We start from the raw sequence: 16,068 nt of genomic DNA on the forward strand, positions 1-16,068 counted from the left end.
CAGGAAAAGGAAACAGCATGTACAATGACAGGCAGGCAAGAATTAGCATGGTATGTTTGGGGAGATCATCAGTTTTTTAAAGATTGAACATGGAGTAAGCTAGGTAGGGTGTGTGTGTGTGTGTGTGTGTGTGAGAGAGAGAGAGAGAGAGAAAGGGAGAGAGAGAGAGAATGAATCAAACTTTGGATTTTAGAGACATTATGTTGAGAAGAGTGTTAAAGGTTAGAGAATAGGGCAAAGAAAGAAACAGGAAAACCACATAGAGGATTACTCTTCAGGTAAAAGAAGATGAAGACTGAAATTAAGGCAGGGACATGAGAGGGTAGTACCTTGAAAATAATTAGGTGGTAGAATTAATATGAAGATGACAAATTGAACACAGAAAATGAGAGAGCTCAAGACTAGTTTGTTTACTCAGGAATCCCTAAAGATGCTGAACATTCTGATATGCATTATTTATACGTTGTCTTGAGCAATATCAAGGGTGTCTGCTGAGAGTTAAGCATTTGGGGAGTGAGCAAGGATATTGAGGAGAATGATGAAATCTAGAACAATCATTTGGAAGCCAAGTAAAAATAATGCCAGGTGGCACTGAGGGTCCAACTGAGATTGGTCACTGTGAATTTGCAGTGGTGCCAATCTACATGTCATTGTGGGAGTTTTCCCCCCTCGTACCAACCTAGGTATAAAGCAGACTGTGAGATTGATCAGGGTGAGTGCATTTGAGGGACATAGGTGTCACAGGTTAAGGTGTCAGGGAAATTATGATTATCAGCAAATAGGAGGGGTCAGGAATTGTCATGCTTGTGTCAAGGTTAGGTAGAGTCACTGCATGCGGTGGTGTTCTTAGTTTGCCAAGATAGCAGAGTCCCTGACTGGACTGACTCTGAGTAGATGACAAAGGATGGGAGGGGAAAAGAGATGTGGAGTCATGTGTCTGAGGTTCACTGATCTCATCCATATTGTGTCCGGTCAGGGTGTCTGCAGTGACTGACACCTTTTAGGCTGAGAGTCACCATTGACTTCAGATTAAAAGATGAGATTTTGACAAGCTATGGTGGAGGTGGAGGTGGAGGTATGTGGGGTCCATACAAACTGAGGTGTTTCAATAGGAGGCATGGACAGAGGACCTAGAGCCCCTGGTGAATAAGTGGATTCAATTCAGATATTTGAAGGCACCAATTTGAATAGGATAGCTGAGGTTACAGAGGAGATTTTTTTTTAGAGAGGATGTATCACTACAGGAAAAAGTTGGCCCTTACTCTTTCTTTTCCTGACCCAGTTTAAAATTCTCTGCTCCATTTCCCACATCTGGGGTCTTGACAAGATATCATGTAAATCTATGATGTAGTTATGCATACTCTGCATCGATTGTGACATATGTAACTTTTAACATTTAATGCATAAATCTTATCCTAATATTCTAATATTCTCTCAGCTTTTCCAGGCAGGTTTAAGATCTGATTTATCTATGTGTCTCCTGATTGTTTGCAAACATGATGGGTCAGCCAACAAGATGCATCTGATTCTCTGGGGGACTGGTTATAAATATAAATTCCTAGAACCCCTAATCCCCTCCCTGGGTAGGGATTCTGATTTAGTAAATCTGCAGTGTAATCTAGAAATCTGTACTTTAAAACAAACTTCCAAGTAATTTCAATGCACACTGAGGTTTAGAAGCAATTTCACTGAGCCCAGGTTCTTATTATGCCTAGTAGATCTTCAAAACAGACTTGTTAAGTGAAAAAAGATCACTGTTCAGTGCTGTTTCTCTTGTCCGTCAAATAAGATTTTATTAGCCAGGCTCTGGTGGATTAGAAAGGCATGAGGTAAACTCTTATTGAAAACATGGCTCTACATATATAAGGTTTATGATGTTCTTAAATAAAGCAAAGGGCTTTAGCTCAGTGGGGGACATGCTTTTCTCAACCTCTTCCAGCAATGCTGATGTGACTGACATAGAAAAGCATACTTTATAGCCACAGATTTCATCTTTATAGCCACAGATTTCATCTTGATATCCATAAAACAGTTTTCAAAAACCCATGTTTTAGGTTACTAGGAGCATCAAGCCAGAGGATGCAGAAAATTCTGTGCAAAAAATCATGACAACCACAAAAGAACTGAAGGCACATTCTATCTACTGCTTCTGGGTTTGTTGTGTTACTGTTATACATAAAGATTAGAACCCAACTATAATGCACTTTAACAGATATAAGTGGATATATGTATTCAAATACATGCCATTTTTACAGACCCTTTGCTTTTCTGTTGTAGAGGCAAAACCATCCTTGATAGTTGCCCTTACTTGTCAATATTGGCTCTTCACTGGTATCCTCAGCAAATCAATGGACACAAGTTTGAAGGAAAGGAAGGAGATTATATTCGAATTCCAGAGAGGCTACTGGATATCCAGGATGCAGAAATAATGGCTGGGAAAAGTACATGTAAATTAGTCCAGTTTACAGAGTATAGCAGCCAACAGTGGTTTATAAGTGGAAACAATCTTCCTACCCTGAAAAATAAGGTAATCTATCATTTAAAACGCTTATATGGTTGGAATGTGATTTATTTCTTTAGCAGGCACACTCAGAATGCGTTTGTTTAATCACAGTTTTGGTAAGTGCTACACATGGTGAACTAATATGAAATGTGTTCCATCTTTATGAACTATTTGTAGAAAGTTTAGTTTCTAAGTGAGCTGGAAATATTTCCTTCATGTTTTGAGTAAAATACATATTATATATGTGAGAAAAGTAAAAAATATATAGCTTTCACTAATATAATATACTATTCTTAACTTTTAGTGAAGTCATCCAGTTAGAGTCAAAGTGAGTGTTGTCAGCTGAAGACTGCTGAATGACTAAGGCGGGGTAGAAAGGGCACAATGGAAAACCAATCAGACATCCTGCATGCATAAATAAGCTAAATACTAACAGTGAGAGAAAACAAGTGACTGTAGCTACTAGAAAACTGAGCTCAAGCTCAGGGTAGGAGACTCAGTCATTACACCAATTGTAAAACATCATTATATGTTCTGTTGCTTTTAACATTCTAGGTATTATCTTTGAGTGTGAAAGGTCAGAGTTCACAACTCCTGACTAATGACAATGAGGTTCTCTACAGGATCCATGCTGCTGAGCCGAGAATTATCCCTCAGACATCTCTGTGTCTCCTTTGGAATCAGGCTGCTGCAAGGTACTTATTAATACATTTAAAAAATCAGAATTTGGTCCTTCCCCATTTCAGTACCACTGAGCCTAATGTTTTGTACTGAGCATAGATGGTAGCCCCAGATGACATTAGACTGGAAAATAACCTCCATAATAAATAAGGGGAAGTAACATAGGAAATGGTCTAGTATCGTTCTGATGGCAAATGCAGCCCAGCATTTCAATATGCATGTAGCACATTATTTACTTCTTCATTTTTACTACTTTCATGGGATGTAGCATGAGTTCTGCCCAATTCCGACAACCTTGAAGTTATCAGTAAATTTATTGGGCAGGAAAGAAATTACTTCTTTTACCATTTCCATCTGGGCTTGTGGTTCTGGAAGCTGATGCCTTGTGTTTAAGAGGAATCAGCAGGAATTTATAATTCTAGTCCACATGGCTTGGAGTACATTTTGAGATTAAATCCATGGCCACAAATGGAAGGGAGATTTCTTTGAATCTCCTCGGCCTCAGGCCTCAAGTTTTGAGCAGTTACAGTCACTAGGAGATCAGTCAATGCTGCAGGATCAGGCAGTGCTGGCCTAGAAGGGTCTAGGGTTCGTGTCAGCTACTTGATTTTGTTTATTACTGAATTTCAGCCACACAAACTAAAATTCTAAATAGGTGTAATATAATAGCTTAGTTTGGTAACCAAGTGTCCTCAAAAACACTGAAATTTCTACTTTCTCTTAGAAAAATTCCTCTTGAAATTTCTTCCTAGGTTTAAGACAGATCTTAAACCTAATACATAGATACTCTGAAATCTTCAATATATAATTAATAGTGAATGTTTCAAGCTGCATCTGGAGTTTGGGTCAGGAAGTTTTAGGTCCTTAAAAAAGTAAAGAAATTAAGAGGCATTAAAAGGGAAGAGGCTCAAGCGATAGTCACTGAGGAAGGCTCAGAAGGCTTGGCATCAGATGCAATGTTTGCTAAAATCATGACATGGTTTTTCTGCTAAATTAGCCAGAATTCATAAAGGCAACACTTGAAAGAAGCTTAGAAAACATATACATAAGTCACTCCAGAGTAGAAAAAAATTGAGGAAGAAATCTTAGAAAACCATACAAGTAATTGATATGGTTCAAAATACAAGGACTTGTGGGAAAAAAAAAAAAAAAGAAGAGTAAACACATATCACAGCCATGTTCTTGTAGGCGTTTTGAATGCTAGAGAAGAGTGCCTTCTATTGAACATGTCGAGTAGGTTTGCTAGATTAGGTAGGAATTTGTACTGCCCTGTTGAGAGGACAAGCTCCTTTGGTACCAGGAATGCCTTCAAAGCTTTGGTTGGTATTTAGGCTGCTTCTGAAGACATCCTGTGGAATCTGTTATGTCATGTTCTGGACAAGATGTTCCCTTCACTGTTTCTTCTTGAAAATGTGGTTTACTTAAGTATTGAGTAAAGAACACTTAAGTTCAGCAAGCTATTTTTTTCTTTAAAAGCCATCTCAACACCTTAAGTATTGATGAAAGGGGAAAAATGACTATTGTGTTTTTGCCCTAGCTGGTTGTCTGACAGTCAATTTTGCAAAGTGGTTGAGGAAACTGCAGACTCTGTGGAATGTGCCTGTTCACACATGTCTGTATATGCTGTCTATGCTCAGACTGACAACTTGTCTTCATACAATGAAGCCTTCTTCACTTCTGGATTTATATGTATCTCAGGTCAGTGACAGTATTTTTGAATCAATAGGTATAAATGTTTATGAAAATGAAAATCTGTTTTTCCATAGTCCTTTTATATATGCAGGATGCAAACATACCATAATTCCATCAGCACTAGGATAAAGCAAACTTTTTCATTGTCTTATTCATTAATTCATTCAACAAATATTTATGGAGGGCCATCTCTGTGCTGAGGATACAGTAAAGAATGAGATGCAGTTTCACCCCTAAAGAGTATGTACTACAGTGTAGGATAGAAGCTAGATAATAGTTAAGGAAAGGCTATAGTTTACAATACCATGGTTTAGAGGGCAGGTTCTGCAGTTACAATGTGATGACTATGTGAGATATTAAGAAATACATACAAAGAATTTTCAAAAAAATACATGCAAAGAATTTTGTATTTCTATTGTCTTTAAAGCTACCCCATGGGAAGATTTTGTATTCTACAACTTAAGAGTTGTGAATATGCCAACCACTGTGTTAAAAAATAAATCACCTTTCACATTCCACATCTAGGCCTCATATTTGGCAGTAAGAAGAAATTAAATTGTATTAATGTCTGTCAAACTATTTACCTACAACTTAACAATAGAAGTATTATTATTTGCTGTATTAATGATACGGTTGGGCATCTGAGAATTCCTTAAACTATAATTCTATGCCCCACCCTCACCCATTCTGTGCCCTGATTACAGCCCCACAACTTTTTCTATGAACAAGGTGCTATATAGTGAATTAAATTAAGAGCTGGGTATAGGATAATGGTTAAAAAATGCAAACTTTGGAGCCAGACTGCTTGGGTTCAAATCCTAATTATGCTGTTAGCTAGTTGTGGGACCTGGATCAAATTACTTAGTTTCTCTGTACTTCATTTTTCCCACCCATGATATTTGATTACCAATTGTATCTATGTAACAGGGTGGTAAATATATGAAGTGAGACTTTTCTAACATTCTGCTTTAGTGATATTTTGTCTGTAAATGTGATTATTATTGAATGCATATCTCTTGTATTTGGTATGCAAACAGTCTCTAATAGTCATTATCTTTTAGGAAGTTTTTCTGGAGATAGAATCAAGTAATTAATTAATATTCTTTGTTCTGGTTGCCAGTCTTTCCAATATAACTTTATTTTATATAGTTATAAATTGTCTTTAATGTGTTTTAATTCTGAACCTAACTTCAATTCAATAGCAAGACATTAACTTCTTATTCTTAATATCTTTCATAAAGGATGACATTTCTTACTTAATAGAATCTTCTAGGTCCATATAGTTCCAAAATCAGATGGAGACATCCTATTTTACTTTTATGCTAATATATTTAAAGAGCAAATCAATTTTGTAGAATGATGAAATAATATCAAAAGGTACAATGTTGAAATACAATCTAGATGTCACTTTAAATGTTTCCATCGAGACATAGGTTTATGTGCTGCTATGACCCACAAAATCCCTTGCTTGTTCCCAAAGACTGAATATCAAAAAAAGAAGGAGTTTTAAAAACTGAAGAGAGAATGTTATCCCGATTATATAGAAAACTAGTATGACTGACTATAATGGGTTTCCTCGAGAATCGTTAGTAAATACCTGTGTATATTTTCTGCAATTTATTCTAGAAAAGGCTACATGGATTTGCTCATGTATTTGAGAACACCTAAATGTTAGTATCTGCTTTTATCACTTTTGACTTGGCGTCATATTTGAAATTATTTTATTCTCTCTGTCCATGTCATATTGTTATGTAATTGCATGTTCTGTCAATAAGGAGATACAAAGTCTTGTCTTTGTACCTCAGTTTCAGCTTATCCCTCAGAGCTGGATGGATTCCCATCCCTCTGATGCATCCCCAGGAACCAGAAAAGAGAATTTTATATATCTTATATACATATTCTTCATATATCTTATATACATTTTCTATAATTTAGGTCAGGACACATTGAATATCCCTGTGAACGTGATACCACTTTGCTAGTACTTTTCCTGAAATACAGCAATATACAATTAGACAGGAATTTAACCTTTTTTTTTTTTTAACATACAGAGTAGATCACAGTGTATGGGTCCCAATTCTAGTTTGCAGTTCTATTTACTATACTAGAGCAGAACTACCCTAGTGTGTGAAATAGTTGTAAAGGCCAAAAAGCTTACCACTTCTCAGCTTAGAAAGATGAAAGGAAAGGGCATATACATGTGACTTAAAATTGTAAACTAGTTTGCCAACTATCAGAAAATTAAACTAAGATCATTCCTTGAGGTTAAAATGAAAGGACAAATCATTCATTGCTGTGTGCATTAGAGTGTAGCATTATGGAACTCAACACAAAGATGGCTTGGTAGAAGTATAACTTAAAATAATTAGATAATAAAGCCATAATTTTGTAGTATAATGATTAAGAAACTTAGCATGGTTTGAGATACACATTGCTATTTTGAGGATGTCAAGGAAGCTTACTCTGCCTTCCCATAACTCTTTTGATATTGTACTATCAAAGATAACACTATTGGTTAGGCTACTGCATTGAGTTTGACTCTGAATACAACTCTTATAGTCTTGTAATCTTTTTTTTTTTTTTTTGAGATGGAGCACCACCATACTTGGCAAATTTTTGTATTTTTTATAGAGATAGGGTTTCGCCATACGGCCCAGGCTGGTCTCAACTCCTGGACTCAAGCAATCTTTCCACCTCACCCTGCCAAAGTGCTGGGATTACAAGTGTGAACCACCATGCCTGGCCAATATGGACATATTATTTGGGATGAGTTTGGCTACAAGTAACAGACGACAGCTCAAAGATATCTTAAACAAATGGATTTAGTTCCCAGATTGATTAATTCAGTACCTTAATGGTGTTGTCAGGAGCCCAGGCTCTTCTCTTTTTGTCCTCAAAGATTTTTTTCCCTCAGCTTTGTCTGTACATGATCTTAAGTTGGCTGTGGCAACTCCAAGCGTCACACTAGCAATGTCCAGGCTTGCCAAGGGAAAAGCTCTTATTTGGGTCCAGTTTTAACACCAGTGAAAACTTTCCTAAAAGCCACCCAGAATGTTTTCCCTTGCATCTTTTTGATCAGAAGTATATTTTGTGCCCTTTCATAACTAGTCTTTGTCTTAGAGAAGATCCAGATAGAAATAGAGAGACAAGCACTGAAAGAGCAGCAAAGGTTTATCTTTCTGAACGTTGCCCAGCAGTCCCTGACATATACTAGTTCATTGGTTGTTTTGTAGAGATGGTGGGAGTGAGGCAAGTGGGCACAGGAGTTCCTACTATTTTGCTCAGGCTGGTCTCTGAAACGTCTGGCCTCAAGCGATCCTCCTGCCTGAATCTCCCAAAGTGCTTGAATTACAGCTGTGAGTCACCACACCAGCCTGACATACAATAGTTTTAATAGATGTTTGTTAAGTAAATAAATACACAGTATTGATCTGATGATATCCTCCAAAAATGAGATGTATTTTTGCTATGTGTCAAGTTCATACTTTCAAGTGCCATACCATATTATTGTAGCCATTTTTAATAAAAATTATTTTATTTATTTTGAGATGAAGTCTCTCTCTCTGTCGCCCAGGCCGGAGTGCAGTGGTGTGGTCTCGGCTCACTGCAACTTCTGCCTTCTGGGCTCAAGCGAGTGTCCTGCCTCAGCCCCCTGGGTAGCTGGGATTACAGGCACGTGCCACCAAGCCTGGATAATTTAAAAAATTATTTTAAAATATGGCATATTTTTTCTTGCTTTCACTTAGGATAGTTTAACACAACACTCTCCAACAGAGTTTTCCAGGATGATGGGGATATTTTACACTGTCTAGTATGGTAGCCACTAGCCACCAGTGGTGCCTGAGCCCTTGAAATATGGCTTATACAATTGGAAAACTGAATTTTTAATTCTATTTCATTTTAATTAATGAAAATTTAAATTTAAGGCTGGGTACTGTGGCTCACGCCTTTAATCTCAGCACTTTGGGAGGCCAGGAGTTCAAGACCAGCCTGGGCAACATAGTGAGACCCTGTCTCTACAAAAAGTGAAAAGAAAAAAAAAAAAGCCAAGCATGATGGCACATGCTGTAGTCCTAGCTACTCAGGTGACTGAGATAGGAGGATTGCTTGAGCTCAGGAGTTCAAGGCTGCAGTGAGCTATGACCATGCCACTGCACTCCAGCCTGGGTGACTGAGCAAGACTCTGTCTCTTAAAAAATAATAATAATAGTAATGAAAATTTAAACTTAAATGCCCACATGTGACTAGTGGCTATTGTATTGAACAGCGTTAAGTTCAACCACCCTGTTTATCTGGAGGGTGATCTCCTGGCAACCTCACCCCTCTAGAATAACTCCTTTCGCCTAATACACAGAACTTTTATACTGTAAAATCCTTCATGCTGACTTTTGTTCATACTAGAAATCTTTTTTTTTTTTTGAGACAGAGTTTCACTCTTGTTGCCCAGACTGGAGTGCGATGGTCCGATCTCAGTTCATTGTAACCTCCACCTCCAGAATTCAAGCACTTCTCTTGCCTTAGCCTCTTGAGTAACTGGGATTACAGGTGCCCACCACCATGCCCAGCTAAAGTTTGTATTTTTAGTAGAGGTGGGATTTTGTGCCTTTAGCTTATTAGTAGCAGTAACCAAAAGGCGTTATGCTGAGGAGAGAGGCATTATGCTGATGAGAAACATGGGAATCAATAGTGATAAGCAACAAAAAGTAGAAAAAGTGACAAGCACAGCAGTTAGGTTGGTGCAAAAGTAACTGCAGTTTTTGAAATTAAAATTAATTAAAATTAGTTGCCAAGGCCGGGCGCTGTGGCTGAAGTCTGTAATCCCAGCACTTTGGGAGGCCTAGACGGGCGGATCACGAGGTCAGGAGATCGAGACCATCCTGGCTAACACGGTGAAACCCCGTCTCTACTAAAAAATACAAAAAACTAGCCGTGCGAGGTGGCGGGCGACTGTAGTCCCAGCTACACGGGAAGCTGAGGCAGGAGAATGGCTAAACCCGGGAGGCGGAGCTTGCAGTGAGCTGAGATCTGGCCACTGCACTCCAGCCTGGGCGACAGAGCGAGACTCCGTCTCAAAAAAAAAAAAAAAAAAATTAGTTGCCAAAACCATAATTATTTTTGCACCAACTTAATACATTAGGTGGGATAATAGAAAAAAAGCCTAAGCTGAAAAGCTAATAGTGGACTTAATAATGAAATAATGATAATTTGGTTTTATTTGAATTTATCTGTAGAGAAGGCAGACAGATAAACAGATAATTCATAAATATTTTAAGGAAAATTTCATGAGAAAATGTACTAATACTTGTGAAGGAGTAAACTTAAGTTATTTGGAAAGTATCTCTCATTCTTAAGTGATGCCAAATAATAAAGATGTTTACAAACATATGTAATGTACATATTTAATTTACGTACAAATATTTCATATGTTTATATGCATACAAACTTTCAGATATTGTATAGATAGACAGGGGAATCTGTAGTCAAGTGTGATAATAAAAGACTTTAGCTGTTCTTTACTAATTAGATGTTCTTTTAGAACCAAATCTGTTATCTACATAGTGGTAGGAAAAAAAAAGAAAAGGCAGATTACTCAATTAGCTGCTTGTTTTGTCTACATCATTGCCAAGAAATCTGTTTTTTTAAAAAACTGTTCAGCATATACCTTTAAGTAATACCTGGAATTGTGATTGTGATACTTTATTTTTTAAAATTTTTATTTATTTATCTTTTTTTTTTTTTTTTTTTTTTTCTGAGACAGAGTCTTGCTCTGTCGCCCAGGCTGGATTGCAGTGGTGCAATCCTGGCTCACTGCAACCTCTGCCTCCAGGATTCAAGTGATTCTCCTGCCTCAGCCTCCCAGGTAGCTGGGACTACAGGTGCATGCCACCACGCCCAGCTAATTTTTTTTTATTTTTAGTAGACACAGGGTTTCACCGTGTTAGCCAGGATGATCTCGATCTCCTGACTTTGTGATCTGCCCACCTCGGCCTCCCAAAGTGCTGGAATTACAGGCATGAGCCACCACGCCCGGCTATATTTATTTTTTAAAAAATCATTCTATTTATAGTTATAACACTTTATGCTTTGTAATTTGCATATTTATATTAAGGAATTTAAACCAAAAAGTTTCTGCAATTAAAAAAAATGATTTCTAAGTTTAAATAGATGTTAAATATAGCTATTTAATTTCAGATGAAAAAATAAAAGATAAGTATTTAGTTTATAGTGTCTTAGAAACCTGATAATTGAAATAATTATTTCTTTAAATTTTAGGTATTCAATACCCTCACCCAAGCCAGATGAGTTTCCCTAGACTAGGACCCGATCTGTTTGAGGTTTTTAGCAATATTCTTCTCCCCTACGTAAAAAAACGCATTTAGATAACTATGATGCGTTATAGGCTAGTAGAATCTCACCTGTCTTCCTGCCACTGGCTTTGAATCTTGAACTGCCACCAGGTGTCATGCTAGCATTTTAATTGAAGCCTAATATACTTAATTAAATATTTCTGAGCTGGTCAAATTTAGTATACTAAATGTATATTATGAAACAGGAGTATAATAGAGCATTACTAAGTTAAAGGAAAAGGCTATAAATAGGCTCTTCTTGTGCACTAGAACATATAGTTGACTTGTGTATTTCTCCTTGCTCAGCACTAATCCCTTGCCTCACATTGTTATCATCTACCGCGTAAACTTAACAGCAGAGCACATATTTGTGATCATGTGCCTTAAAATGAAAAAGAAAACCTTGCAGGCCCTGCTTTAAAGTCAGTATATTACTCACACACACAGAGAGAAACACGCATGCACATTCACACACTCAAGCCTTGAATTTAAACTGGCTTTTATCATCTTAGGGAATTCAAAGTGTATATTACTTGAGTTCTGAGCATCCGCTCTAATAGTATATAGACTGCCTGGGTCAAGATCCACAATATGTGGCATGACTCTGCAGTTTCTGAAGATACACTGTGTACTTGTGTGGGTGGATTTTGAAGCCAGCCTCAGGACCTACACACGTGTTCCAGAACACCCCATGGAAGCCTTCCCAAAAAACGGATTGCTCCAGACATCTTGGCCAAATTTCTAGGCCGAAAGCCTTGACTAATGCAAAGCCTCCCTTGTTGTGGAGAGCCTTGTCTACCTGGTTAAAATATAACTCAAATGGTTTCTCAAAAAGAAGTTATGAGAAAATGAGTCACAAGACCCCATGTAGACCTTTTGCAGATGCCCAGTCCACTTATGCCAACATGCAATGTATTCTGAAAGTTTGTTCCACAGCTTCAAAAGAAAACAAAATGTTAAATGAGTGCAGTGGTGCCTGTTTATTAAGGAGGCATTGATATAACTAAACAAGGTAATACGTGCAAAGTACATGGCAAAGCAGTATACATATGTCAATTGCTGTTATGTTTCAGTAATCCTTAGATGAAATAACCTACTGAGAATAAGAGTGGGGTAAAATACTTAAGGGAAAAAGCAAATAGGTTATCATATGCAGCATGTTTAAGTCTTAAAAGGCAGAAAATATTTTTAAAATATGTGTATACTCTGCCTTTAAGAATCTAACATTAAAAGAAATGTATATGAATTGCAAGATAAAAGATTTCTTGGATTAGTGCTAAGGTTCTGACTATCCCCTTGAAGTTGTGTAAACAGCAAATTCAAACAAACTCAAAGATAATAAGAATAATCTTCTTCTGCCGGGCGCGGTGGCTCAAGCCTGTAATCCCAGCACTTTGGGAGGCCGAGACGAGTGGATCACGAGGTCAGGAGATCGAGACCATCCTGGCTAACACGGTGAAACTCCGTCTCTACTAAAAACTACAAAAAACTGGCCGGGCGAGGTGGCGGGCGCCTGTAGTCCCAGCTACTCGGGAGGCTGAGGCAGGAGAATGGCGTAAACCCGGGAGGCGGAACTTGCAGTGAGCTGAGATCCGGCCACTGCACTCCAGCCTGGGCGACAGAGCGAGACTCCGTCTCAAAAAAAAAAAAGAATAATCTTATAATCTTCTTCATACAACTTAGAAATTTAGAAGTTTAAGTTAAAAGTCATTGTGGAGAAAATAGCACATTTTCTTCCTGGTTTGGGCATCCAGTAGTGCAAAGTTGCCTTTAAAATTCATAATTAACACTATTGTAATTACATAACTACTTCTAGTAGATAAAAAAGGGGTAATTACCAAACCTGAGTTTTGGTAGGACCATTCAAAATTTTATGACTGAAAAATCTTATTCACGTACCTGAATATTTCTATTTCCCCAAGCCACCTGTTCTTAGAAAGCTGGATTCCAATTTGATTTTTTCTTAAACAATAAAACTGACTTCTGTAAATATAGAAATCCAAGGGCCTAATAAAATTATTAATCTGCTAAATTTGTAATTTCTTTTTAGTGGAGAAGTGAACATGTAGATATTTATAGTTATCCACTGGGCTTGACTGCTAAGTGTGAAGATCTTACTTGTCATGGAAAATGGAGTAGATTACAATTGCCATGTCGTCTTTTCCAGAGGTACTGGGCAGAGGCAGGTGGCAGACCTGACATGCCTACCTGCTGCCAAAGATTCTTGCTATGATGCTGTTAGAATCTTCGTGGATTATTAAACCATACGTGGACTTTTTTGTTCCTACAGGTCTTTGCTTGGCAGTTCTTTCCCATATATTCTGTGCCAGGTACTCCATGTTTGCAGCTAAACTTCTGACTCACATGATGGCAGCCAGCTTATGTACACAGGTAGGAGAGCGCTGACATTTATGATTTATCATGAGATGTCTGTGTTTCTTTTTCTTTGGTCCTTGAACTGAGTGTAAAAGTAAAGTTTAATCTCAACTTAGTTGAAATAAACTTGTTTAGTTTTGCATTGGAAGAGAATGGGGACAGGAGAGTCATGTAAGGAAAATTAGGCCTAAAATGCTTCTTTCTACAGAGAAGCACCTTAATATCATCGCTTACAAAAAAAGCTTCTTATCACAAAGTATCTTATTGTCAGCTAATATATGCTGAATGCGTTTGTAATTTATATATACATTAAAATTAACATTTTATTAATCTGTTTGAAATATGCTGTGTTATAAATTCTTTATGTGTAGGACAAAATTCTTTATGTTAAGATGATGTAAACTTTTGAAGTATCTGGACACTTTGTATTGTTTCCTATAATATAATAGTTTGATAGAACATTTTCTTTTGAAAAATCAATCAGTTTTCTATGGTAGAAGAAACTATGTGAAAAACATTGACTTATTAGCAATGTTAATTTAAAGTATCTAGTTTAAAACACCTTGTAAAGCACAGAAACCAGAACAAAAGATGAAATTAGATACTTTTTCTATCCATACAGTGTTTATAGTCTAGAAAAGCAGATGTACATATAAGTAACTATAATTCAGTGTGATGTGTGAACATAGACCATTTGCAAACTACTCTGTGAAAATAGATGAAGGCTTAAGTCATTTTTTTTTTCATTTTTCTCTGAAGGTCAAGAAAGTCTTCATAGAGGAGATGATATTGAGCTGGGACTCAAATAAGTGAAAATTCAGTTTGTTGATAAGGACTAAAAAGGGCCTAGACATTTATATAGGCAAAGGAAAAAAAGCATAATTACTTCTACTTTAAGGCTGAAATTATGGATCCAGGCAGAAAGAATATTCTATATAATGTTCTTATTGAGATACTTTTTAATATTGTTTTACAAAATCAGAAAATCCCACTCTTCTGGGTGGGGAGACACTACTGCAATGCAGACAATACTCTATTGATTGGGTGCTGGTCATATGTGTGTATTCAATTTGTGTGCATTTATTGTGCTGTGGACATGATTTGCGTAGTTTTTTTAGAATGCTAAAGTGCATTTATTGAACTCTGGATAGAACTTGAAAAAAATAGCATTTGTGGTGGAGCTGAAATGCAAAATGGAAAATTATCTTAAACATTGGGATTCTGTCACACTTTTTTGTTCTAGGAGTGAAAATGGCCTATAAATTCCACACTCTATTTTTCAGGGAATAATTAAGTGCTGGATTCTACACAGAGGTCTCTGATTGGGTTTTTAAAGGCCCTATGAGCTATGAGAAGTAGCAGTGGTTACCAAAGGTGCTTGCTTTGAATTTCATAAGGCTATTTATATTGCCTTTGTAACCTGCCTTAGCTGTTTGATCTCGCCTTTGCTTCTTGAATCTAATATATTAGAAAACCCGCCTTCCATAATTAGAGTTTACTTGGCTGTATTCACTACCCACTCTGGTGATTTTTTGGCAGCAGAATTTGTGCAAGACTTAATTATAGCACTATAGAATTACAGACAACTCTTCAGTGTCCTAGCAGACAAATTTGCTCATGTCTAGGGATGTGAAAGACAAAACCAGGATTTCTATGTTGGAGCACTGACTTTTGATTCATGTTGTATTTAACATTGGTTTTGGAGAAAACGGTTAGTCATATCCATGTTTTTCAGTATATTTTTAGAATAAATGAAACAATGTAGCATGAAAAATCATGTAATGTATGACTTGTGACATGAAATAACTAAAAAAGTATTTTCATATCTCATTTTTGGCAGGAAGAATTGGTATATTATTGATAGAAAATAGTTTATTTCAAAATGCTTTATCTACTTAGATTTAAAAATACCCTCTGAGTTAAGAAGAATAGTTATCTCCCTTAAAACCTTTTAGCTAAGGCTTTAAAAAATTCTTAGGCCCCCAAAACAAGAAGCTGACTACAGTAAGTTGGGCCCCCACCCTATATAAATTTTAAAGTCATGTTTATAGCTCCAGTTATAGAATCTTCTGACAGGAGTTATTACAGTTCCAGACTTGGATCTTTCATTTGGGATCCGCTGTCAATGTTATATTGTCATTTTTGGAGATTGAGTTAACTCTAGAGAAGTCTTCAAAAAATACAGGCTTGGCCTATGGTTCTTTAGCTAAGAGGGAAAATTCTGTAGCTGACCTAGAGTGTTTGAGTTGTGAATACTTTGCAGACAAGTCTGCCAAGACCATTCATTTTCAAATCTTTATTAATGAACTAGGACTAAGTAGAATGGCTTTTGTGGAGAAGGGAAGAATGGAAATGCGATAGTCCTGGATTTCCTTTTGGAGCAATGTGGTATAATGGAATCAGAAAGTCAGGAAAATATGCTCGTCCAGCTCTACTTTCCACTTCTAGAAATATGTAGACTATTATAAC

General features: G+C 36.9%; 1 protein-coding gene across 1 annotated transcript in view; it reads left to right on the plus strand.

Moving 5' to 3' along the window:
- ADGRV1 (adhesion G protein-coupled receptor V1) overlaps positions 1-16,068 on the plus strand; it is a 614,529-nt gene that overhangs the window by 288,074 nt on the left and 310,387 nt on the right. Inside the window, exons 80-83 of the mRNA XM_023215075.2 lie at positions 2,278-2,527; positions 3,059-3,198; positions 4,722-4,882; positions 13,514-13,614. Coding sequence (XP_023070843.1) covers positions 2,278-2,527; positions 3,059-3,198; positions 4,722-4,882; positions 13,514-13,614 — 652 coding nt within the window. The remainder of the gene's footprint in view (positions 1-2,277; positions 2,528-3,058; positions 3,199-4,721; positions 4,883-13,513; positions 13,615-16,068) is intronic.

This window comes from Piliocolobus tephrosceles, chromosome 4 (genome assembly GCF_002776525.5).
Source record: "Piliocolobus tephrosceles isolate RC106 chromosome 4, ASM277652v3, whole genome shotgun sequence".
NCBI lineage: Eukaryota > Metazoa > Chordata > Mammalia > Primates > Cercopithecidae > Piliocolobus > Piliocolobus tephrosceles.